The sequence below is a fragment of the Aotus nancymaae genome, unplaced genomic scaffold, assembly GCF_030222135.1.
Source record: "Aotus nancymaae isolate 86718 unplaced genomic scaffold, 86718_ANA_hifiasm-v0.15.2.pri h1tg000040l, whole genome shotgun sequence".
NCBI lineage: Eukaryota > Metazoa > Chordata > Mammalia > Primates > Aotidae > Aotus > Aotus nancymaae.
The window spans coordinates 59,988,721-60,013,525 of record NW_026988454.1 but is presented as its reverse complement, the minus strand read 5'-3'; the positions used below and the strand labels follow the sequence as shown (position 1 = coordinate 60,013,525).

At 39.4% G+C, this 24,805-nt stretch overlaps 1 protein-coding gene across 3 annotated transcripts in view; it reads right to left on the bottom strand.

Moving 5' to 3' along the window:
* PDSS2 (decaprenyl diphosphate synthase subunit 2) overlaps positions 1-24,805 on the bottom strand; it is a 271,390-nt gene that overhangs the window by 95,196 nt on the left and 151,389 nt on the right. For all 3 annotated transcript variants that reach the window (XM_064360804.1, XM_064360805.1, XM_012438431.3), the window contains one exon: positions 23,969-24,167. In XM_064360804.1, coding sequence (XP_064216874.1) covers positions 23,969-24,167 — 199 coding nt within the window. The remainder of the gene's footprint in view (positions 1-23,968; positions 24,168-24,805) is intronic.

Below are 24,805 nucleotides of genomic sequence, written 5' to 3'. Positions count from 1 at the left end.
TGGTGAACCCAAGGTGGCAACCATTCCCAATGTCAGTGTTATGAACTAGCTTCTCCTGCCACCTCCCTTATTTTGGCTTCTGGGGAGAGTGCTGCAGCATAGGACAGTAAATGGACAGTGCATGTCTAGTTGCTATTCTCAAGCAAACTGCCGATCACTCCCATTTCAATAACCACCACCGCACTAAAGTTAAGGAATAGATAGTATCCAGGTGTATCTGAACCTTAACAAAATTACAGATCTGACATAATTGACCTTTGTGATGAATTTCTTAAATGGTTAATTTACAGGACAAATCTCAGCAATCTTGGGGGAATATGTAATTGCTTCATTTTTTATCTTTTGGCAAGGGTAACTACAATTCAATGATTTTTTACACTGAAAAACCAAAATGATGAATGCCCTTACAAAGGATGTTGTGATGACTATGCCCTGAGCTATAATAAATTCCCATTGTAAAAAACAGAATTTGAGAGGAGTACGGGATGGTAAGAGAGAGATACTGACCAAAAAAAATCCTCACATTGCTATCCAAAGATGTCTAACGTATTCCTAAGGAAAAAAGGCTATTTACAAAACAGAAGTAGTATGATAGGTATTTTAAAAACAAAAAAATGAGGTCAATCTATGTGTTTATATACACAGGAAAAAAAATCTCAAAGGAGAGACAACAAAATAATAATGATGATGATGTATAAGTGATAGATTCTGGATGATTTTTAATTAAAAAATTGTTTTATTCAACCTTTCTGCTTAAATTTATAATTGCTAAGTTTATAATGGCTTACATATACTATGTATTACACGATCTCCCTCTTCTTATTGTATTGCTTTTATAATTAAATAAAACAATAAACCTATTTCCTTGTGGAAAGTGTTGTTGAGGGGAGACCTCAAGCTAAGCTATGTCCACAAATTGATTTGTGGAATATGTCACTCAACTGTTTTTTGACTAGCAAAAATAGGATCAGTAAGTGGTGGTAAGCATTCTGTGTAGACAAGTCGTGCCTTTCTCAATAAATGGGATTCAGGAGTACTGTCAGTTAGCATTTGAATGACAGGTGGAATAGACTCAACAGCATCATAGATGTTTGACTAGTACGCCAGACCATGATAATTTGAGCAAAGGAGTATCTATCCTAAATTAAAATACAAGTAAATCTTTAGAAGAAAATGTAAACTATAAACTAACATGGCTCACTTAAAGCTAAAGTCAGCATAATATGAGTTGATGTAATAAAGTAGTATAGTTGCATTTTGATTCACTTGAAAAAGGTTGCTTTATAACTTAATTTGCTTGGTATATAAAAACTGTGAAGGCCATTACAGATTTGTAATCTTTCAAAAATTTGTCCTCAGAAGGTAATTTTAATGATGGTTTTTTACTACAGTGTGGAATGACAAAACGACGTGTCATCCATCACTCTATTTGAAGGTGAATAACACGGCACCCCTCAGCCTTTACTCCTCTTAGCTGCTAGCAAAGAAAACAGTTGTGTGTGTTCATGTGTGTGCACGTGCATCTGCTGCACTGATGGCATTAACTATGCACAACTTTATTGCGCTCTTTCCTCCACCCCCAGGAACAAACAGCAACGCATGAAGTAGAAACAGAGGTAAAACACTCTTGGGGAGGAATAAATTTTCATATACATCTTGGGAGGAACAAAAGATGGATTTAGCCTCTTTTGAAAGAGCTTTGGCATTTGAAGGGATATTGTCAAAATTTCTTTTTAAGCCACAGAAACTTGTATCAGTGAAAATATCTTACACAAAAATACTTTTATATAGAGTGGGTGCTAAACGGGCTGATAAAGGTAACGAGAGCAGGTGGTGTCACTCTTCAATAAAATGAAGCACAAAGTATTTCAGAGATGCATATAAAGATCTACATTACCAAGGTAAGGTACAGAGGTACTAGTTACAGAGTGGCACCCTCCCATAGAGACCAATAATAATGTCTAACATTTGTAAAGCACTTTATCATTTACAAATGGATTTAAGCAAACCATCTCATTCCAGGTGGATTCAGTCCCCAGTGCTCAGCCAGAGCTTCCATGTTGGCAGCCTCAGTGGAGAAACGACTTCTGAAGAACACAGGGCACAGCAGCAGTAGCCAAATGAGGGGTGAATCTACTCACCCACCACCTGGGCACAGACTACCCAGATGAGCCCTACTCTGCATGCTGATTAAAATAAATGAGTGCTCTGATAAAGCCATCGCTAAAGTCTCTGAAAGGATGGCTCTCTCCATTTCTTCCTATCAAACTAGGACTGGGTTTAATGAAGTCAATGATGAAGGGGCTGTTGCAATAAGCACACCAACTCATAGGAGTTCTGGAGGAAGCTTCTAACTCAGCTTTTTGAAGGGAGCCTTTTCAGTACTGCCAAATGTGTAAGGCTTTGCTTATTTGTGGGAGGGATGGCAATCTGTTCTAGTGAGCTGGAAGTTCTTTCTGGCTAAGTGGGTAGTGAAGAGAGAGAAATGGCACTACCCATAGGACAGGTGCAGCAAAAACTAAGCAAATTGATAATCTTAATTTTTAATTTAGAACAGCTGATACATTGGTTTATAAACTAACTACTGGAAACATTTGTCAAAAAGGTTTCAGGAAAATTCAGTGAACTAAACAAAAGTACAAAATCACAACTGAGGCTGGGTGCAGTGGCTCATGCCTATAATCGCAGCACTTCGAGAGGCCAAGGTGGGAGGATTGCTTGAACCCGGGAGTTCGAGACCAGCCTGGGCAATATAGTGAGATACCCATCTCGACAAACAATGAATGAAAGTCATATTTTTAAAATAACAACTGATACAACTTGAAAGAAATAGGCCACAAATTCAGGAAAATGGTTTAAATATGAAGTCTGAGATTTAATTTTATATTTTCTGATGGATTCATTTCATGAACAGTTTGATAGCCTACTATGTGCCTGGTACTGTACTAATGAAACTAGTCTCATTAGGCCACAGTTACACATGAGGCACTACCAAAAAGATCTAAATCATAATTCCTTTATTCAATTAATACATATAAAAATGTTTGTGGTTCAAATACCATTAAGGGACCATAACTAAACAAGTGTAATAAGTAACTTTTACATTTACTTTTTTTTTTGCAATGATTTTATAGTTATTCTTTTTAAAGAACACGTTGTCTAGATAAATAACTTCATAAAGATAAAGGCTAATTATTTGTCTTTGATCACTCAGAAGGTTAATATGTTAAGCTGCAAGACCCTGGGCAACCATGTAACTTCTTGCCCCTCAGTTTGCTTATCTAGATAAGAGGTTTCTGTGTTTTATCAACAATAAGCCCCATGATTAGAAATACCTAAATGTGCAGCTATATACATTTTTAATTCACAATTGTGAGATACAGTGAAAAAAATATGGATTTCTTTTAACTACAATAAAACAGTAATAAAAAAACTGAATTCACTTTTTGAAAAAAGGGGCATGGTTTGGACTACTGTTTTTCATTGAGCAATGTCAAATAGTCATTTATTGATCACTGACTCATGTATTTGTTTAAACAATAATTAGGTTCCTGAAAAAGTATCAGGCAATTTAAAATGCTTAAGATGAAAATTTTCAGCCAGGTGTGGTAGCTCATGCCTGTAATCCTAACACTTTGTGAGGCCAAGGTGGGAAGATCACTTGAGGCCAGGAGTTTGAGACTAGCCTGGGCAATACAGTGAGACCCAATCTAAATAATAAAAAAAAATTTTTTTTTTTTGAGATGGAGTCTTACTCTGTTACCCAGACTGGAGTGCACTGGTGCTATCTTAGCTCACTGCAACCTCTGCCTCTTGTGAACACAAGAGCAATTCTCCTGCCTCAGCCTCCTGAGTAGCTGGGATTATAAGCACATGCCACCACGCCCAGCTAATTTTTGTTTTTTTAAACAGAGACGGGGTTTCACCATGTTGGTCAGGCTGGTCTTGAATGCCTGACCTCATGATCCGCCCGCCTCAGACTCCCAAAGTGCTGGGATTATAGGCGTGAGCCACCATGCCTGGCATAAAAAAAAAATGTTTTTTTAAGATAAAAACACGAATAAAGGGGCCCATCGTGGTGGCTCACGCTTGTAATCCCAGCACTCTGGGAGGCCAAGGCAGTTGGATCACCTGAGGTCAGGAGTTCAAGACCAGCCTGGCCAACATGGTGAAACCTCATCTCTACTAAAACTACAAAAAAAATTAGCCAGGCATGGTGGGGCATGCCTATAATCCCAGCTACTCAGGAAGCTGGGGCAGGAGAATCACTTGAACCCGGGAGGCGGAGGTTGCAGTGACCCGAGATTGTGCCACTGCACTCCAGCCTGGGCGACAGTGAGACTCTGTCTTAAAAAAAAAAAAAAAAAAGGAAAAGGAGATGTTTTCCAGTAAGTTTTTTAAAAAAAGTTGGTTGTGTCAAGTATTTTGCATTACTATAAAAACTATAAATAGTTGCTGAGAACTGAATACTTGGTCATGAAACAAGCAACATATCATCTAGCAGTTAGTTGCTTTATTTTCCACCTTTTTCAATACGGGAATTGCTGAATATGAAGTCTGCTGTACTCAGGATATACCATTCTCAGTATGTTTTTTACCTACCGGCACTGCCACATGTTGCTCTGACCAAATTCTGAGAGAATTATGCTTGGAATTTTAGTGATGGACTCATTTTATTTCATTCAATGTGGCTGATGAGCTCCATTTTGCTTTTACTGCTTCTTCATCTGGAGACTCTCTCAGGGATATCAACTAAAAGGCTATTGCTGGCTAGCACACTCTCTTATATTAGTGGCTTTCAATACACATTGTGACCCAGTGCAAATACATGTGCATATATAAAACTAAAAAAAAATTTTTTTGAAACAGAGTCTTGCTCTGTCACCCAAGCTGGAGTGCAGTGTCATGATTTTGGCTCACTACAACCCTCACCTTTCGGGTTCAAGTGATTCTCCTGCCTCAGTCTCCTGAGTAACTGGGATTACAGGTGCCCACTACCACACCTGGCTAATTTTTGATTTTTGTATTTTTAGTAGAGACGGGGTTTCACCATGTTGGCCAACCTGGTCTTAAACCTGACCTCAGGTGATCCGCCTGCCTTGGCCTCCCAAAATGCCCGGGAATACACGCATGAGCCACTGTGCCCAGCCAAAACTAAATTAAAAGTTTAATTATGTAATTTGCTATTGCATTGTTTTTTGTTTTTTTTTGAGATGGGAGTCTGCTCTTTCACTCAGACTGGAGTGCAGTCACACAATCTCAGCTCACTGCAACACCTGCCTGCTGGGTTCAAGTGATTCTCCTGCCTCAGCCTCCTGAGTAGCTGGGATTACAGGTGTGCACCACCACACCCGGTTAATTTTTGTATTTTTAGTAGAGACAGGGTTTCTCCATGTTGGTCAGGTTGGTCTCAAACTCCTGACCTAGTGATCCGCCTGCCTTGGCCTCCCAAAGTGCTGGGATTACAGGTGTGAGCCACCGAGACTGGCCTTTTATTTTTATTTTTTTCTTTTCTTTTTAAGATGGAGTCTTACTCTGTTTCCTAGGCTGGAGCGCAGCAATCTCAGCTCACTGCAAACTTGGCCTCCCAGATTCAGATGATTTTCCTGCCTCAGCCTCCCGAGTACCTGGGATTATAGGCGTGCACCACCATACCTGGCTACTTTTTTTTTTTTTTTTAATTTTTATAGACAAAGATGGGGTTTCACCATGATGGCCAGGCTGGTCTTGAACTCCTGACCTCAGATGATCCACCCACCTCGGCCTCCCAAAGTGCTAGGATAACAGGCGTGAGCAACTGTGCCTGGCAATTTTTTTGTATTTTTAGTAGAGATAGGGTTTCACTATGTTGGCCAGACTGGTCTCGAACTCCTGACCTCAGGTGATCCGTCCACCTTGGCCTCCCAAAGTGCTGGGATTATAGGTGTGAGCCACTACATCAGGCCTTATTTTTAAAAAGTATTGATAGTGATTCACTAAATTGATTTCATCACTCCCCAGTGAAAAGGATGTGGTCTGTGGTTTGAAATATTATTCAACATCATGCTGATGTATGTCATGTATAGCTCATACCTTGGTTAGACTTTGTAATCACACACAAGGTCTCCCAAATTTTTGATGCAGTTTAAACATTGTTATTCTAAAATATATATTTAGATATATTTATTTCTTTATCACTTTTTACCAAAAACATGTAAATGAACTGAAGGTAAGCAGAGAAGCAGGATAAAACAGAATCATTCTTGGGTACTATGGAGGATATTCTATTAGGGTGCATTTCAATCTTGAAGGTTTATACCAATGATGCTGATGCTTAGCTTCGTTTTTAAGTTATTTCTTTTTGAGACATAGTCATACTCTGTCACCTAGGCTGGAGTGCCGTAGTGCCATCTCGGCTCACTGTAACCTCCCCCTCCTGGGTTCAAGCAATTATCCTGTTTTAGTCTCCTGAGTAGCTCGGAGTACAGGTACAAACCACCACACCCAGCTAATGTGTGTATTTTTACTAGAGACTGGTTTTAACCAGGTTGGCCAGGCTGGTCTTGAACTCCTATCCTCAGGTGATCCACCCACCTCAGCCTCCCAAAGTGCTGGGATTATAGGCGTGAGCCACTGTGCCCGGCCTGATGCATAGCTTTGATCCTAGTAGCTTCCTGAAAACAAATGGTCTTAGATCATATTTGGCCAAAAGAGCTAAACATTTCAGTAGTTTCCTAGGAGTAACAAATACATCTTCCAAATTCCAGGGCTGCCATGTCTTTTGGGTAACACAGTTCGCTTTCCAGCTCAATCAGTTCCTCTTCAAATTTGGCCACACAAAAAGGCAGGTGTTTATAATTCAGAGATATCCCAAGGTTTGTGTTCTAAAGGCAGGCACAGAAATAAAATCATGATTCATGTGTATTAAAATCCATGCATTTTGACTAAAGCTATAATTGTATTTCTTCCAAGTAACTCTGAAGCTCTTCAAAATCCGCAAATCAACGGAATTCTAAAAATAACTAATGCTACTAGTAGTGTTTTCTAAAAAATTAGGTAATCCCTTTTTTCCTTCCTTCAAATAGGTAGAAATCTGGGGCCCAAGCGCAGTGACTCATGCCTATAATCCCAGCACTTTGGGAGGCTGAGACAGGAGAAGCCCCTGAGCCCAAGAGTTCAAGACCAGCCTGGGCAACATAGGGAGTTCCTGTCCCAAAAATTAACAATAATAAAAGAGGCCGGGGCAGGCAGATCACTTGAGAACAGGAGTTGGAGACCAGCCTGGCCAACACGGCAAAACCTCATCTCTGTTAAAAATACAAAAATTAGCCAGTGTGGTGGTGAGCAAATGTAGTCCCAGCCACTTGGGAGGCTGAGGCTGGAGAATTTCTAGAATCTGGGAAGTGGAAGTTGCAGTGAGCCAAGATTGCACCACTGCACTCCAGCCTGGGTGACAGAGAGAGACTCCATCTCAAAAATAGAAGAATAGAATAGAATAGAATAGAATAGAATAGAATAGAATAGAATAGAATAGAATAGAATAATCTGGGATTGGCTGCATTGTACCCTTGGATCAAATAATAGCTATCCCTGGGCCGGGCACAGTGGCTCATGCCTGTAATCCCAACACTTTGTGGGCTGAGGTGGGAGGATAGCTTGAGGTCAGGAGTTTGAGACCAGCCTGGGCACCGTAGAGAGACTCTGTTTCTACAAAAAATTAAAAAATTATCCAGGCATGGTGTGCTGCACCATAGTCTCAGCTACTCAGGAGGCTGAGGTAGAGAATTACCTCAGGGGATCCACCCACCTCGGCCTCCCAAAGTGCTGGGATTACAGGCATAAGCCACGGTGCCTGGGAGTTTGAGGTTACAGTAAGTGACAACAGCCCTACTGCACTCCAGCCTGAGGTACAGAGTGAGACCCTGTCTCTTTAAAATAAATAATAATAATGGATATACCTGGTTAGAAATACTCCAGTCTATAAAGATATACATACAACTGTCTTTTTTTTTTTTCCATTGAGACAGGGTCTCGCTCTATCACCCAGGCTGGAGTGCAGTGGTGCAATCTTGGCTTACTGCAGCTTCCACCTGCCAGATTCAAGTATTGTTGTGCCTCGGCCTCCCAAGTTGCTGGGATTACAGGTATGCATTACCACACCCAGCTGATTTTTGTATTTTTAGCAGATACGGAGTTTCACCACATTGGCTAGGCTGGTCTTAAATTCCTGACCTTAAGTGATCCGCCCACCTTGGCCTCCCAAAGTGCTGGGATTGGGGTGTGAGCTACTACTGCACCCATCCCAATTGGGTTTTAAATTGGTATCTCTTGTGCTTCATGCAACGCACACAAAAAATTTTTGTTGAATTAACAATACTGTTTTAACATGTGAATTACTTGTGTAAAGCACAACTGTTTCAAAATCAATGTGAACAATTATCATTTTACTCAATCAATATTATCAGAAATTTACATTTGCACATTACCTTATAGCTTTTAAAATCCTTGAACAAATTAAGTCATATAAAATTTTCAATTTTCAACACAAATCTGCCATAAAGATGAGTTCACTAATTTGGATATTGCTTTAGATAGCTGAAATATGCACATAAATCTTTAGCTCTCTGATGTTTATATAAGATATTGAATTCTCTATTACTCTCCTGACTTTATTAACAATTTTCCTTGATTATAATCATTTTTTTTTCTTCATATGTCATGCCATTTTCAGGATCTGGTTATATGATTCAAGTTTAGACTCTTTCTTACAACATCTACAACATTCACAATGGTAGAATATTGGAACCAGCAACGATCTAAGAGATGGACATGATGCTGCTTTTATATATATTAGAAAACTAAAAAAAAGGTTGCTTTTGCTTATAAGTTGCTAATTTAAAATGTTTCATTAAGCCCCTATTGATGTTTATTTTGAAATATGTATTCCAATATTTAGCAACTAATAACTGCTTAAGATACAACTAACAACTGCAAAATTGTTGGCAAAAATATATCATGGTTCTTTGTTGGTCAGTTAGTTTTCTACTTTAGTAAAGCATGAGGATTTTGCAGTCAGATTGCCTGGATTTAGACAGCAGCTCTACCACTTATTAGCAGTGTTACCTTGAGGGAAATTACTTATCCTTTCCCTGTACCTCAGGAGACATTAAATGGGTTAATAAAGATAAAGCACTTAAAACAGTGCCTACCGTATAGTAAGCCCTCAAAAATATAAATTGCTATTTCTAAATTATTTGATGGTAATTTTAATGAAGATTAAATTTTCTACACTATAAAGTTTCTAATTTCAGTGATAAAAATGGGGTATTAAGATATCAGATAGTCTGAAAAAATAGATGGATAAATGAATGATCTGAATTTGGAATTCTGAGAGGTAAAATGAGGAGTTCAATGTTAAATGGCTTATTGGGGGATAAAAAGAAAAAAAGAGAAAAAAAGCCAAGGCTAGGAATTCAATGCTGACTTCTACTTTATGGTTCTTTCCACTTCTCTTTGTAGCTTTACATGTCATCTCTAGGAGTGTAGATAAGTGCTATATAGCTCAACACATCATGAAAATGTAAGTGATCCACAAGAGTGTAGATAAAACTGTTATTAGTAATGAAACAGTTACTCTGATATTCTAAACAGGGAAAACATCCTTTAAAAACCAAAGACTTGATGTGCAATGTAGTTTTGGTGTTTCCCGATTTCTGCCTGACTGACTTTGTACCATGAAAATGGCCTCAGAACAATGACAATTAAGCCATAGGAATGACAGCAAACAATTTAATGAATGTTCCAAAATGCTTAAAAGAAACTTGCTTGGCACAGCCCTACTTTCCAAGAAACCCACTTTAATGTTTTCACAGTTTACAATATCAGAAATGACCTCAGGATCAGGCATTTGTCAGTTAATGACCTGTTGGGCTAACGGCCTTCAGCTTTGCCTTGGGCACATAAGTCCTCCAGTAGGTCATTAGCTGCCAGAAAAGGGCTCTTCCCAATCACTATTGCTAAATAAATAAACTTTGCTTCTGGGCTAAGACCCTATAAGCCAACTTTGGCTTAAACTAAGCAAAATTTTTGTTGTGTATTTACAACTTTAAGAATTTGAGAAAATGATGGAAATGCTAAAACCAAAATTACATTAACATGACTGAGTTATATGTGGCTATCAATGAGAAACGTAGTCACATAGACTGTTTTAGATAACCTTAAATTTTCTTTTGCTTATGGTATTCAAATTCAGTTGAACCCCACACCATGGTTGGCCATGAAAGATAGAAATATGTTGACTATGGCAATCTTATAATACATTTAGAATCTTGATTTTCATTGCCTACCTTCCAGAAGTAAATTTAATTAAATCATTCTTGGCCTCTCCATTTTCATGGACATAAATTGCTATTTCTCCAAAGCCAGGATGAGGAAAAAAAAATCTATTTTCAAGGTTAAATTACTCAGTACTCTTTTTTTGCCTTTCTAATAATGTGACCTGTGGAACTTTCTGAGTTAAGAGTTTGCTAAGTACTGAGTGGATGGACAGCTGATTCCTGACTTTGCATCTGCAGCTGCCCAATCTATCTTTCTTTCTTCTCCATCTATCCTTCCTCCACTCCAGCAGGCTTGCTTGTACACTGTGTCTCTTTCTGTCCCTACCCAAATCTCATGTTGAATTGTAACCCCCAATGCAGGAGGTGGAGCCTGGTGGGAGGTTTTTGGATCATGGGGGCAGATCCCTTATGGCTTGGTGCTGTCTTCACAATAGTGAGTAAGATCTCGGGAGATCTGGTTGTTTAAAAGTGTGTGGCACCTCCTCCCCGTTGCTCCTGCTTTTACCATGTGAAGTGCTTGCTCCCCCTTTGCCTTCTGTCATGACTGAAAGTTTCCTAAGGCCTTCCTAGAAACTGAGCAGATGCCAGCATCATGCTACCTGTAAAAACCTAAGCCAATTAAACGACTTTTCTTTACAAAATTACCCAGTCTCAAGTATTTATTTATTTTTTTTTTTGAGATGGAGTTTCACTCTTTGGCCCAGGCTGGAGTGCAGTGGCGCAATCCCGGTTCACTGCAACCTCTGCTTTCTGGGTTCAAGCAATTTTCCTGCCTCAGCCTCCCAAGTAGCTGGGATTATAGGTGTCCACCACCAAACTCAGCTAATTTTTTGTATTTTCAGTAGACATGGGGTTTCGCCATGTTGGCCAGGCTGGTCTTGAACTTTTGACCTCAGGTGTTCCACCTTCCTCAGCCTCCCAAAGTGCTATGATTGATTACAGGTGTGAGCCACCACACCCAGCCAGTCTCAGATATTTCTTTATCATAATGCAAGAACAGCTTAACACACTGTTCACAACTCAGTTAATTTCACCTCAGGTAATCTCCAAAGTATATATACAGCCTCTTTAACCTTCATCCTCCAGTTTTCTATTCTTTCTCCTTTTACTTATTATTTCAGAAAAATTGCCACTCACTTTCTTGACTTCTACTTTCTCCTTTCAGGAAGACATAAACCAAGAATCTTCGAATTGAGAAACATCAGAGGAAAGCATGGCGTGCTCTTGTGCTAAGAAAAAGGAAAATTGGCTGGGCACCATGGTGGCTCATGCCTGTAATCCCAGCACTTTGAGAAGCCAAAGTGGGAGGATCATTTGAGCCCAGGAGTTCAACACCGGCCTGGGCAAGACAGTCTGGTCTGGGCAAGATAGTGAGCCCTTGTCTCTATTAAAAAATAAATATTTAACAGCACCTTGAAAAACAAACAAACAAACAAATAAATAAACAAGGCCAGCTGTGGTGGCTCATGCCTGTAATCCCAGCACTTTGGGAGGCTGAAGCAGGCAAATCACCAGGTCAGGAATTCAAGACCAGCCTGATCAACATGATGAAACTCCATCTCTACTAAAAATACAAAAATCAGCCAGGCGTGGTGGCACGTGCCTGTAATCCCAGCTACTCAGGAGGCTGAGGTAGGATAATTGCTTGAACCCAGGAGGTGGAGGCTGCAGTGAGCTGAGATCATGCCATTGCACTCCAGCCTGGTAACACAGCGAAACTCCATCTCAAAAAACAAACAAACAAAAAAATAAGTAAATAATAATTTTTTAAAATAAATTAAAGGAAAATCATGTAATTAGAAATGAAGTACACATAAGAAAGAACCAGTGTCTACCCTAATCCTCTTATTAAACCACATTTCCCTTTATATGTCAACATATTTAATAAATATTTCTTGTTCGGTTTGTTTTCCTATTTTGTTCTTTTTAAAAAGAGTGTCTTAGCCAGGCGCGGTGGTGCATGCCTCTAATCCCAGCACTTTGGGGGGCCAAGGAGGGAGGATAATGAGGTCAGGAATTCGAGACCAGCCTGACCAACATGGTGAAACCCGTCTCTACTAAAAATACAAAAAGTAGCCAGACATAGTGGTGCGTGCCTGTAATCCCAAATACTCAGAAGGCTGAGGCAAGAGAATTGCTTGAACTCAGGAGACAGAAGTTGCAGTGAGCTTAGATCACACCACTGCACTCCAGCCTGGGAGAAAGAGCGAGATTACATCTCAAAAAAAATTAATAATAAATAAAAGAGTGTCTTTGGCCTAGTGCCGTGGCTCACATCTATAATCCCAGCACTTTGGGAGGCTGAGGCGGGTGGATCACCTGAGGTTAGGAGTTAGAGATCAGCCTGGCCAACATGGTGAAACCCCATCTCTACTAAAAATACAAAAATCATCTGGGCATGGTGGTGGGTGCCCATAATCCCAGCTACTCAGTGGGGGCTGAGGGGTTGGAGGGGGCAGCACAGAGGTTGCAGTGAGCCGAGATTGCGCCACTGCACTCCAGCCTGAGGGACAGAGCAAGACTCTGCCTTAAAAAAAAAAGGGAGTGTCTTTGAATGCCAGGCATATGGAAGAAACATGTAAGCTGCCTTGCTCTTTTTCCTTGTTGTCAGGTTTCCGGTTTGACAGACACTCAGAGAAATGTCGATTTCACCTGACGGCATTTAACTTTCCTATGCCAAAGAGCTACTAAATTCCATTGTCCTGTGGCTTCAAAATGGGCAAAGTTCCAGGTTTTAATTATATTATTTAAAATCTGTCTTATTTCTAGTATAATTTGCACACACTAATCATTTATTACTTTCACTTTAAAGATCAAGGAAATATGATCAGAAAATGGATACAGTCTCTGTTTAATATGTGATGACTATATTACCAAATAAGAAAAAAAAAAACTGGAGAAGCTAATTTTGGGATTCTAAAATAATTATATCATGGCATTTTGACTTCTCTAATTAACTGATATGGAGATAGTCTCTTTTACTGTTACGCTGTACTACACCCCACTCACCACCTTCTACATCCCTTTTACTCTAGCCATGCAAATCTACACTTGAGTGGCTTTTATGTATAAAAAATATTAATCTTGGGTTCAAACTAAAGAGCTTAAAAGATATTAATTAAATAATTTCCACAAGTAAAACAGTGCAAGCAAAACTATAAACATTATCATAATGATGCCTATTTTAAATGCATAAGACAGGGAAAAACTTAAAGTTTTTATAATACATATTTTTAGGTTTCAATTTAACATGAATTTGGAAGTAAAATTAATATAACAGGTAAGACAAACACAAATAGACAATAGCTTCTTTATTAAACTATATAGACAGTGTAAAAGGAGGAGATTTATATGTGTAAATTGAGCATATTTGTACAAACAAAATACTTCCTTGTAAACAACATATTTATGCCTTTAGGAAAACAAAGTTAACATAAGGAAATACATCAGCTATGTAAAGAGTACATCTGTGCCACTGGTTATCCAGAAACATAAATCACTAATGCTTAATAGAACAACCTCCAGGAGTGACATCATGACAATGCTCTTGGGTGTTTAGACAAGACCCAGGCTGACTCACAGTCTCCCGATGGATATATAGCAATAGATCCATTAAATGAAAATGACTACAAAGAAAAAAAAATAACATGATAAATTCCATTCTTTAAATACTAGGCTTATCATTATATATGTAAAGTAAAAGACTGTTTTCAAAAACAAAATGACAGGTAGTAATCCACACAGTCTTATTTGCACTGCGGCTTAATCCTAAATACAAACCCAGTCTAAATAAACACAAAGACCAGAGGAAGCCTGTTAATGGCCAGCTAGATTTCGAAATTACAGTACTTCTCCATTTCATGATTTCCCCTCTGATTAGTTAGCATGTCTCACTGATAGCTTGCTGCTCAAACACTAAAATTTGAGATTCTAGTATGACTACATCACTACAGCTTTCAGTGATGTTCTACATGGACACAATATAGAGCAACTTATCCCAATGGAATCAGGAAATTTGTGATTTAAAAAGAGGCATTCTGAGGTCTTTTAGTCCAGGTCTTTATACAGTGAAGTACTAAAATAAAAAGTTGCCCTTATGTTCCATAATTGAAAATGAATGAAAACCCAAGCATTAATTTTTAAACTCACTCTTGAATTCAAAATCTTGTTAATTTGCATTTATGTGACTACAGCTGTAACGGTAAGAAGACAATTACCAGAGGATTAATATACCAATTTCTATACTTGGAGATATTTAAAAATCTAAGTGTTACCTAAGGCAATTACCTTGAAGACCCCTAATATCTTCAGGGAAAAGCCAAAGGGAAAATAATTGACTCTGCTAATTTTACCCTTGGCAATTATAAAACATCTCTGAATTTCATTTGACTGCAGAATCCTTCATCTAATGGCCTGCCCCAGGAGAAGTACAGAGATAAACATATCATATAGAAATTCAGACAAAAATTCAGTAGCACAAGAAAATGAGAAATTGGTAGAATGAATAAGTCATAAAAAATTAAAGTTGCTACAAATATGCCAACTTTAATTACCAAGTTAAATATACATCCTCAAAGAAAAAGCAGGCTGTCACTGTGAAAAAACAGTGACATATTATAAACAGAAATTCTGTATTAAGTTTTGCCTGTTTCCTCTTGCTATGGTATCTATTTATGTTGCTATTGTTGACAAATTTTCTTTCTTATAAAAGAAAACTAAAACATCATTAAATAGAATCTAACTTTACCAAGACATTAACCATAGGTAGAGATAAGAAAACTTGGCCGGGCACAGTGGCTCACGCCTGTAATCCCAGCACTTTGGGAGGCTGAGGCGGGCGGATCACCTGAGGTCAGGAGTTCGAGACCAGCCTGACCAATATAGCAAAACCCTGTCTCTATGTCTATACTGAAAAAAAGAAAAAAAAATAGCTAGGCATGGTGGTGGGCACTTGTAATCCCAGCTATTCAGAAGGCTGAGGCAGGAGAATCGCTTGAACCCAGGAGGCGGAGGTTGCAGTGAGCCGAGATCATGCCACTGCACTCCAGCCTGGGCAACAAGAGCAAAACTCCATCTCAAAAAAAAGAAAAGAAAAAAAAAAAGAAAGAAAACTTAATATAGTAATACCCCAAAGAAATATATATCGCCATCTCATCCTTCCAAAAAAACCCATAGTTACTATTACATTTTATCAACTTAAGCTTCTGGAAGCTCATTTGATAAAATAAGTCCTCTTCTGAGATCTAACTTCACTTTCCTTAAACTATTCTAATGAAAATATTGCCAAGCATTTAAATGAAAGAAACTGGCTCTGAATATGGGGGATTTGCTTTATCAAAGGGAATTCCTGTCTTTCAAGCACTTTAGTACTTCACAATCTCCTCAGTTTAAAATACTGTTCACCTGATTTGGAAATCATCTATTATGATTAAAAGAGAGCTACTAAAAGCCTTGATTCGGAGAAGATCAATTACAGATGCTGGGCATGGTACTCAAGGTCTTCCACAGAAAGTGAACCCCTGAGGCATCTTTTGAAATTGACCTAGCAGGGCCTTCAATGACCCTTTGAAGAACAAGGTGCAAAAGATTCATGTTTGAGATGTAACAGGAGGGCTGCACAGAATAGAGCCTTCAATTCAACATACAATTACCAAATTCAGAAAAAAACATACAGACTAAAAAGGAAAAAATTCCTTACCAGAGAAAGGTTGATAAAATGCATATTTAAAGGTGTAAACCTGTGCAGAGACCATGAAGGTATGGGGCTCAATGAAGGGTAAGGAAATGCCAGATCACTCTTATTTCAAGAAGCTTCAGGCTGAATTGTTGCTTGGATATGCTTTTTCTTTTTCTTTTTGTAAATCAAGTAGTGCTACTGAAATCCAGTGCCTAATGGAGCAGATGGTGGAGGTCTTAGACTCTGGAACATTTATAGTGATGCTTCTGAATGCAAAACACCAAGAGTGGATTTCACAGGCTGTGAATCTGATTTGATTTTGATGGGAGTAAAGCTACTATTTTCACTGTACTTGAACCACATTGAAAAAAAGCATGTGTGACTGACACAAGCTAGCTAAGAAAAAGAAACATATTAAATATTAGTCCCATAAAAGGAAGCACTTTAAACAAGTGATTGTTTGTATTGTTTAGCATTATTATGTTTATATATAACACCACCATTTTAACCTTATGTAAGATTTCATCAGAATAGTTCAAAGTTAAAATGAAAGATTACAGAAAACAAATAGAAATTTGTCTAAAGGCAATGACTCTTGGTTTTCTAAGGTGGGGACTATATTGAGGCAAATTACCAAAATGTGAACCTAGGTACTATCAAGCAATAGGTCCAGAATATCTCCTCCCCTCAGCTTTGTGGGCCTAATCCGTAAATGGCCAGCATGTGCAGCTAGAGGTGGTCATGTGCAGCTCAAGGTATCCAGACACTATGTCAGACCTGCACTTTCTGAGGCCTCTTCCTTCTCCAAACAAGGGCTAAATTTTATCACAGACCACTGCAGATATGGTGAAGAGGAAAGATGGATGATACAGTCAGTGAGTCCCGTGGGCAAAGAACCACTCACCTTCTGTTAACATGCGAATTTCAGTGAAGGAGAGAATTTAGTGGGACCCATCAAAGCACTATACACATAAAGGAGAGAGAAATTTGAGATGAATTAAAATTGCAGAGACTTCAGATTCTCTCTCTTTTTTTTTTTTTTGAGACAGGGTCTTGCTCTGTTGCCCAGGCTAGAGAAACAGTGGTACATTCATAGCTCAATGCAGCTTCCAACTCCTAGCCTCAAGCAATCCTCCTACCTCAGCCTGCTGAATAGCTAGGACTAAAGGCATGCACCACCATGCATGGCTTTTTTTCTTTTTCTGTAGAGGCAGGGTCTTGCAACATATGTTGCCCAGGCTGGTCTCCAACTTCTGGGCTCAGTCCTCCTACCTCTACCTCTCAAAGTGCTAGGATGATAGGCATGAGCCACCATGCCTGACCAAGATTCTCTAATCGTCTGTTTCATAGGAACAATTCATTTTTTATTTTAGCTTTTAAAAATATATGAATATGAATTAATATTAAAGGTATCATACTACTTTCTCCCTTAAAATCAGCAGGTCTATCTCATGAGTATATGTGCTAGCCAAAAATGCAAACATGTGATGAGAAGGTAGGGAAGAATGTTACTTGTCTCCTAGTATCTGTTCTCTGTATCTTCCAGATTTTTGGCTGGATCCATGATGACCTGCAATAAAGATTGCATTTCCTACCTTCCCTTACAGCTAGGTGTGTCTATGTAAGTAAATTCTGGTCAACAGGATATAAGCAGAAAAATCTCATATAACTTACGAGAAATGTCTTTAAAGTATGAACACTATATAATTTATTATGCAAACTGGGACACAAGAGTAAAAAGGAACGCTAAAACAACTAAAATTTTATACTTTTTGAAATATTTATTAATTTTTGAGACAGAGTCTCACTCTGTCACTCAGGCTGGAGTGCAGAAGTGCAATTTTGGCTCACTGCAACATCTGCCTCCCGGGTTCAAGCAATTTTCCTTGCCTCAGCCTCCCAAGTAGTTGGGACTAGAGGCACGTGCCACCATGCCCAGCTAATTTTTGTATTTTTAGTAGAAATGAGGTTTCACCATGTTGGCCAGTATCATCTTGAACTCCTGACCTCGTGATCCGCCCACCTTGGACTCCCAAATTGCTGGGATTACAGGCGTGAGCCACTGCACCCAGCGAAATATGTATTTATTAACAAACAACTGATTTTATTATAATGCTGAACTCAACTGGTTGTATTCAAAAACTATTTTCAAAAATAAAATTTCAAAAGAAATAAAAACATACATTCACAAAGATTAAAATAAAACAATAACTTCTTTATACTGATTATCTGAATATTTAAAAATAACAAGTAGAAGAATTATTATTGATGCATATTCACATGGTTTAATCAATTTCTTAGCCATATCTGTCTCTAATATTTTGTCATTGGCATTTTTCTGAAAAATGTGTTCATTAAAATATGGTATTTAAAAATAAAACTGCCTACAATATTCTTCACAGTTGCTGTTTATGGTTAATTAGTTTGGAATTATTGATACTTTCAGTTACTGAGAAAATTCTCTTTCTACACATTCTAAGTTACCTGATAAGCTCAGAGTAAATTTGCTAAATGGAGGACATAATTCTAATTTTAAAAATATTGATTAATTGGTGGCAGTTTAGATTAAAAAAAAAATTGAACAGTATAAATATTCCGGCCCAAATATTTTTTGAGGCACACTCTTTTGGCTTTCATCAGAGTATCTTACTTTGACAATTTTTTTTAAAATATGTATATCATTTTATTTTATTTTGAGATGGAGTTTCTCTCTTGTTGCCCAGGCTGGAGTACAATAGCATGATCTTGGCTCACCACAACTTCCACTTCCCAGGTTCAAGCTATTCTCCTGCCTCAGCCTCCCAAGTAGCTGGGATTACAGGCACGCACCACGACACCCGGCTAATTTTTGTATTTTTAGTAGAGACAGGGTTTCTCCATGTTGGTCAGGCTGGTCTTGAACTCCCGACCTCAGGTGATCCACCTGCCTCGGCCTCCCAAAGTGTTGGGATTACAGGTGTGAACCACCGCACCCAGCCTAACAAATATTTTTATAAGACAAAACTTGTCAAATAACTTGTCTCTATGATTCTTTTCAATGTTTTGGTAAAATCAGATGCTACAAAATCTAGCCCTTCTCAATCTTATTTTGTGTGCGCTTGCGTGTGTGTGTGTGTGTGTGTGTGTGTGTGTGTACAATTTATACAAAGTAGGAGCACCACCAAGATTCTTCCTCAAGTAAGACATTTCAAATCATAACTACAGAACTGAATTTTTTAATCTTGCATATTGTTTGAGTTGTCACTGTTTTTATCATTCCTTCTTTCCTTTTGTAGGGAAAATTTCTAATGGAAGCTTTGTGTGCATTAATTGTAATTCCCTAAGCGTTTCATGCAGTGTTCTGTGTTTTGAATACTTGACTTAAGATTCTCAATTGATGTCGAACAAAATGCTGCCAATTATTATTATTATTATTTTTGAGACAGTTTCACTCTGTCACCCAGGTTGGAGTACAGTGGCATGATCTCGGCTCACTGAAACCTCCACCTCCTGGGTTCAAGTGATTCTCATGCCTCAGCCTCCTGAGTAGCTGGAATTACAGGCTTGCACCACCACACCTTGCTAATTTTTGTATTTTCAGTAGAGATGGGGTTTCGCTATGTTGGCCAGGCTGGTCTCAAACTCCTGACCTCAAGTGATCCGCCTGCCTCGGCTTCCCAAAGTGCTAGAATTACAGGCATGAGCCACCGTGCCCAAATGCCACCAAACTTTTGATGACCTATTTAGAATAAAGTTCAATACAACTGTTGGGCACAGATTGATTTATAAAGGTTTCTAAAATCTGATCAGTGACAGGCAACAAAGAGAAAAGGCACATACTCCTCTGCTGAAGTGTATTTTTTATCTGACATCAGCTACAACTCCCAAATCTTACAGTTCAGTGACTGTGAGTATTCAGATGTTTGTAAATTTTGATCTAACAATAGCTTCTAATAAAATAGAAGAATTCTGGTGCTTGTTTAGATGTAACAATCAATTGTGTGTGCACCACAACCAATGCCAATGACTCTACAAGTTGGTTAATGTGGTAAAAACAATGTTTTTACTACAACACTGTGCCTCACCAAAATTTGTACTTCTGTTGTTACTATAAACTAATAATTTTATTTTCAATATGGAACTTTTTTTTTTTGAGATAGAGTCTCTTTTTTTTTTGAGATAGAGTCTCACTAAGTCACCCAGGCTGGAGTACAGTGGCATGATCACGACCGCCTCTCAGGTTCAAGCAATTCTCCTGCCTCAGCCTCCTCAGTAGCTGGGATTACAGGCACTTAGCACCACACCCAGCTAATTTTTGTATTTTTAGTAGAGACAGGGATTTCTTTCTTTTTTTTTTTGAGATGGAGTTCTGCTCTTGTTGCCCACGCTGGAGTGCAATGGTGCGATCTCGGCTCACCGCAACCTCCGCCTCCTGGGTTCAAGTGATTCTCCTGTCTCAGCCTCCTGAGTAGCTGGGATTACAGGTGCATGCCACCACACCAGGCTAATTTTTGTATTTTTAGTAGAGATGGGGTTTCACCATGCTGGCCAGGCTGCTCTCAAACTCCTGACCTCAGGTGAACTGCCCACCTTGGCCTCTCAAAGTGCTGGGCCGAGACGGGGTTTCACTGTGTTGGCCAGGCTGGTCTCGAACTCCTGACCTCATGATCCACTCGCTTCAGCCTCCCAAAGTGCTGGGATTACAAGCGTTAGCCACCGTGCCCAGCCTCAATATGAAACTTTTAAACTGAATTTCCAATCTCACTCACAAAGGCTTTATGTTTAATAGAATATACTTCCAAAAGCTTTACCTTAATCCCATGAATGAATGGAAAGAAAAAAACCAAATCATTTTTAGAACTGATTTAAATGATTTACTTATTTAAAATACCTGATGCCACTGAACTAAAACTGGAATTATTTAACTGCTTTCAAAGTTGTTCTACTGACAATGGAGCAAAAGAACTATTGCTTCCCCTTTCCTATGCAGACGTGAACACTTGTAGTTGATAATTAGTGAAATCACTTAGAATAGCCATTTCTCTAAATATAAGTCATGGTGCACAGAGTAGTAGGCATATATACCTTCTGCAGCTGCATAAAGTAGATCCTGACACCTTTTCAGCAGATTTTACTCTTCTTGTTTTCATGTGGTTGGTGATACCAGTATGGCCTCCATAGTGGTTAGTAAATGTCAACAAACATTTTGTTCAAGTTATTAATATACATTCCTTATTAATTTTAAGAAAAAAATTCAATACTTAAAAAAAATGAAACACAAACTTTTAGTTTTTTCAGTTAACTGCTGCTAAAAGGATTTACTGCAAAAACAGTGTTGCCAAGCAATAAAGCAGTTACAGATTTATACTATACAAGCAAGTGTGCTCAGTCGACTCTCTACTTGCTCCCTAGCACAGCTGATCAGCCTTGATTTCCCATATATATTTTACAGACACCAAACCAATTACTTACTGGTTTGGTAAGATACCCACTCATCAACTGGTATCTGGTGGCTTTGTGATTCCAGCAGGCTATGCATGGACCATGGCACAATTGAGTGATATACTACATGGCCAGCTGGGGCAGCAGCATCAAATACTTCTCTCACCACCTGATACAGGAAGGAGTTAGCTGTCCCTAGACATTTCTGTCTGATAGCAATTGCCCTGCATTCAGTCCCTGATTGGGAAGTATTCGTTAGCTGTGTCTGAAAGGGTTGGAAAAAGAAATGAGTTATTGCTGGTATCTTTCAGATTTCATAACAACTTAAAATGAAGCTGGGCATACTGACTCATGCCTGTAATCCCAGCACTTTAGGAGGCCAAGGTGGTTGGATTTCTTGAGCCCAGAGGTTCAAGACCAGCCTGGGCAACATGGCGAAAGCCCATCTCTTTAAAACAAACAAACAAAAAACAGAACAAACGGCCGGGTGCAGTGGCTCACACCTGTAATCCCAGCACTTTGGGAGGTCAAGGCGAATGGATTGCTTGAGGACAGGAGTTCGAGACCAGGCTGGCCAACATAGTGAAACTCTGACTTTACTAAAAATACAAAAGATTAGCCAGGTGTGGTAGCAAATGCCTATAATCCCAGCTACTCAGGCTTAGGCAGGAGAATTGCTTGAACCCGGGAGGCGGAGGTTGCAGTGAGTTATCATGCCATTGCACGCCAGCCTGGGCAACAAGAGCGAGACTCCATCTCAAAAAAAAAAAAATGAGCCAGGAGTGGTTATATGCATCTGTGGTCCCAGCTACTTGGGACACTGATGTGGGAGGATCACTTCAGCCTGGGAGGTTGAGGCTGCAGTGATCACACCACTGCACTCCAGCCTGGGTGACAGACTAAGACCCTATCTCAAAAAAGAAACAAAAGGCCGGGCGTGGTGGCTTACTTCCTGTAATTGCAGCACTTTGGTAGGCTGAGGCAGACGGATCTTGAGGTCAGGAGATCCGGATCATCCTGGCTAACACGGTGAAACCCCATCTCTACTAAAAATACAAAAAATTAGCCAGGCATGGTGACACTACAGTCCCAGCTACTCAGGAGGCTGAGGCAGAAGAACTGCTTGAACCTGGGAGGTGAAGGTTGCAGTGAGCCGAGATCACGCCATTACATTCCAGCTTGGGCGACAGAGTAAGACTGTCACAAAAAAAAAAAAAGGACAACTGATAATGAGAACTCTCTCTACTGTGTAAGGGTCTCACAATACTATTATATTACATTACACAAAAATAAAAACAGAGGCTGGAAGTACAAAGTGGAGATCTACCAAACTCATCCCAGCTTATTCTAAAATAATTATTAGTAATAATTCTCTGTTAAAAAATGAAAAATCCAGGATAAATGCTAAATCAGATGGGATCCCAGGATAGCTGGCTTACACTGAGACTCTCCTTAGCAAACTAAGATGTACATTGATCTAACCTTCAAGGGAAGGAGACCTGCCCCTTTTTGTCCTTCCTCTATTCCATTGACTGAAGGGAGGCCGCAATGGCAACTGCTTTGGGCCATGATGTGGTAAGGATGGCAGAACCTTAAGAGAGAAGGAGCTTGGGTCCCTGACTTTGCAGAATCACTATACCAACTCTTGACTGCCTACTCCTAGATGATTTTACATGACAGAAAAAAATAAATTCCTATCTTATAGGGCACTATTATCTTATAATCAAACCTAATCCTAACTGATATACATGAAATACCTCTATAATCTTTCCAGAAAGCAGGTTGGCAATGTGTCAAGAATACTAAAAATGTGGCCAGGCGTGGTGGCTCATGCCTGTAATCCCAGCGCTTTGGGAGGTTGAGGTGGGAGGATCATTTGAGGCTAGGAGTTCAAGACTAGCCTGGGCAACATAGTGAGACTCTGTCTCTACAAAAAATTTAAAAATTAGCCAGGCATGGTGCTGCCTGTAACTACTCAGGAGGTTGAGGTGGGAGGATCGCTTAAGCCCAGGAGTTTGAGGCTGTAATAAGCTATGATTATGCTACTGCACTTCAGGGAGTGAGATCATGTCACTATGACAAAAGGAAAAAAAAATACTAAAAATGTTAAACCCTTTGAACCACTTCTAGGTCTTTATCTTAAAGAAATAATCTGGAATAGGGAAAATTGACATGCAAAGTTTTTTTTGTTGTTGTTTTTTGAGATAGAGTCTCGCTCTGTTGCCCAGGCTGGAGTGCAGTGGTGCGGTCTCAGCTCACTGCAACTTCTGCCTCCCAGGTTCAAGAGATTCTCCTGCCTCAGCCTCCCAAATAGCTGGGCTTACAGGTGACCACCACCACACCAGGCTAATTTTTTGGATTTTTAGTAGAGACAGGGTTTCACCATGTTGGTCAGGATGGTCTCGAACTCCTGACCTTGTGATCTGCCTGCCCTGGCCTCCCAAAGTGCTGTGATTACCAGTGTGAGCCACTGCGCCTGGCTGATACACAAAGATCTATACTGAAGATCTACTTATGATAGTAAAAATAAGAAGCAAACCCTGCCCATTTTTACCTTGGTGTTCTGTAGCAGAGCTAGTCCATTGCAGGCATTTGCTAGAAGAAAGTCTCCACTCAGGATAGCAATTTTATTTCCAAACTGCATGTCTTTCAGTGGACCATCAGATGACTGCAATTCATTTAAATTTACTATCCCACGATGTACAAGGAGAGCAGTATGAATAAGCTCCGTGATCTCTGCCAAACTTCTTTGACTAAAACATAAAGGTGAGATTTGTCAGAGTATGAAGAATGCCATTTTATCACTCATGTCTGATTTCAGTTTTCAACAATAAAATATTCTATAGATTGCCCTTTTGTTTTTTGGATTATGCCTTTTTAATGAAGCTTTAAATAGCGGTCTCTCTACTGAGCGGTCTGGGATCTGTAAGAAGATCTTGACACTTTCCTTCTCTGTAACACTCCTCACTCTTCCCCACAAGTCATTAGGATATCCCAGACAGAAGCTGGCCAGTGGAGAGCCACACTCCACAGTTCCATTTAGATACTGTGCTCTCAGTATACTTTCCTCACTCTCATAACTTCAAGATTTCTGAGACTCCTTAGTAGTATCTAATGGAGTTCCAATTTAAGTGAGAATACAATCTGTGCCAGATTCTAGTCTAAGCGCATTATTTACATTACCCCTCTCTCTTTTTTTGAGATGGGGTCTCACTCTGTTACCCAGGTTTCCATGCAGTGGTGCAGTATCAGCTCACTGTAACCTCCACCTCCCAGGCTCTAATAATCCTCCCACTTCGGCCTCCTGGGTAGCTGGGACTACAGGTGTGCAACAACAAGCCTGGCTCACTTTTGTATTTTTGGTAGAGATGAACTTTTGCCATGTTGCCCA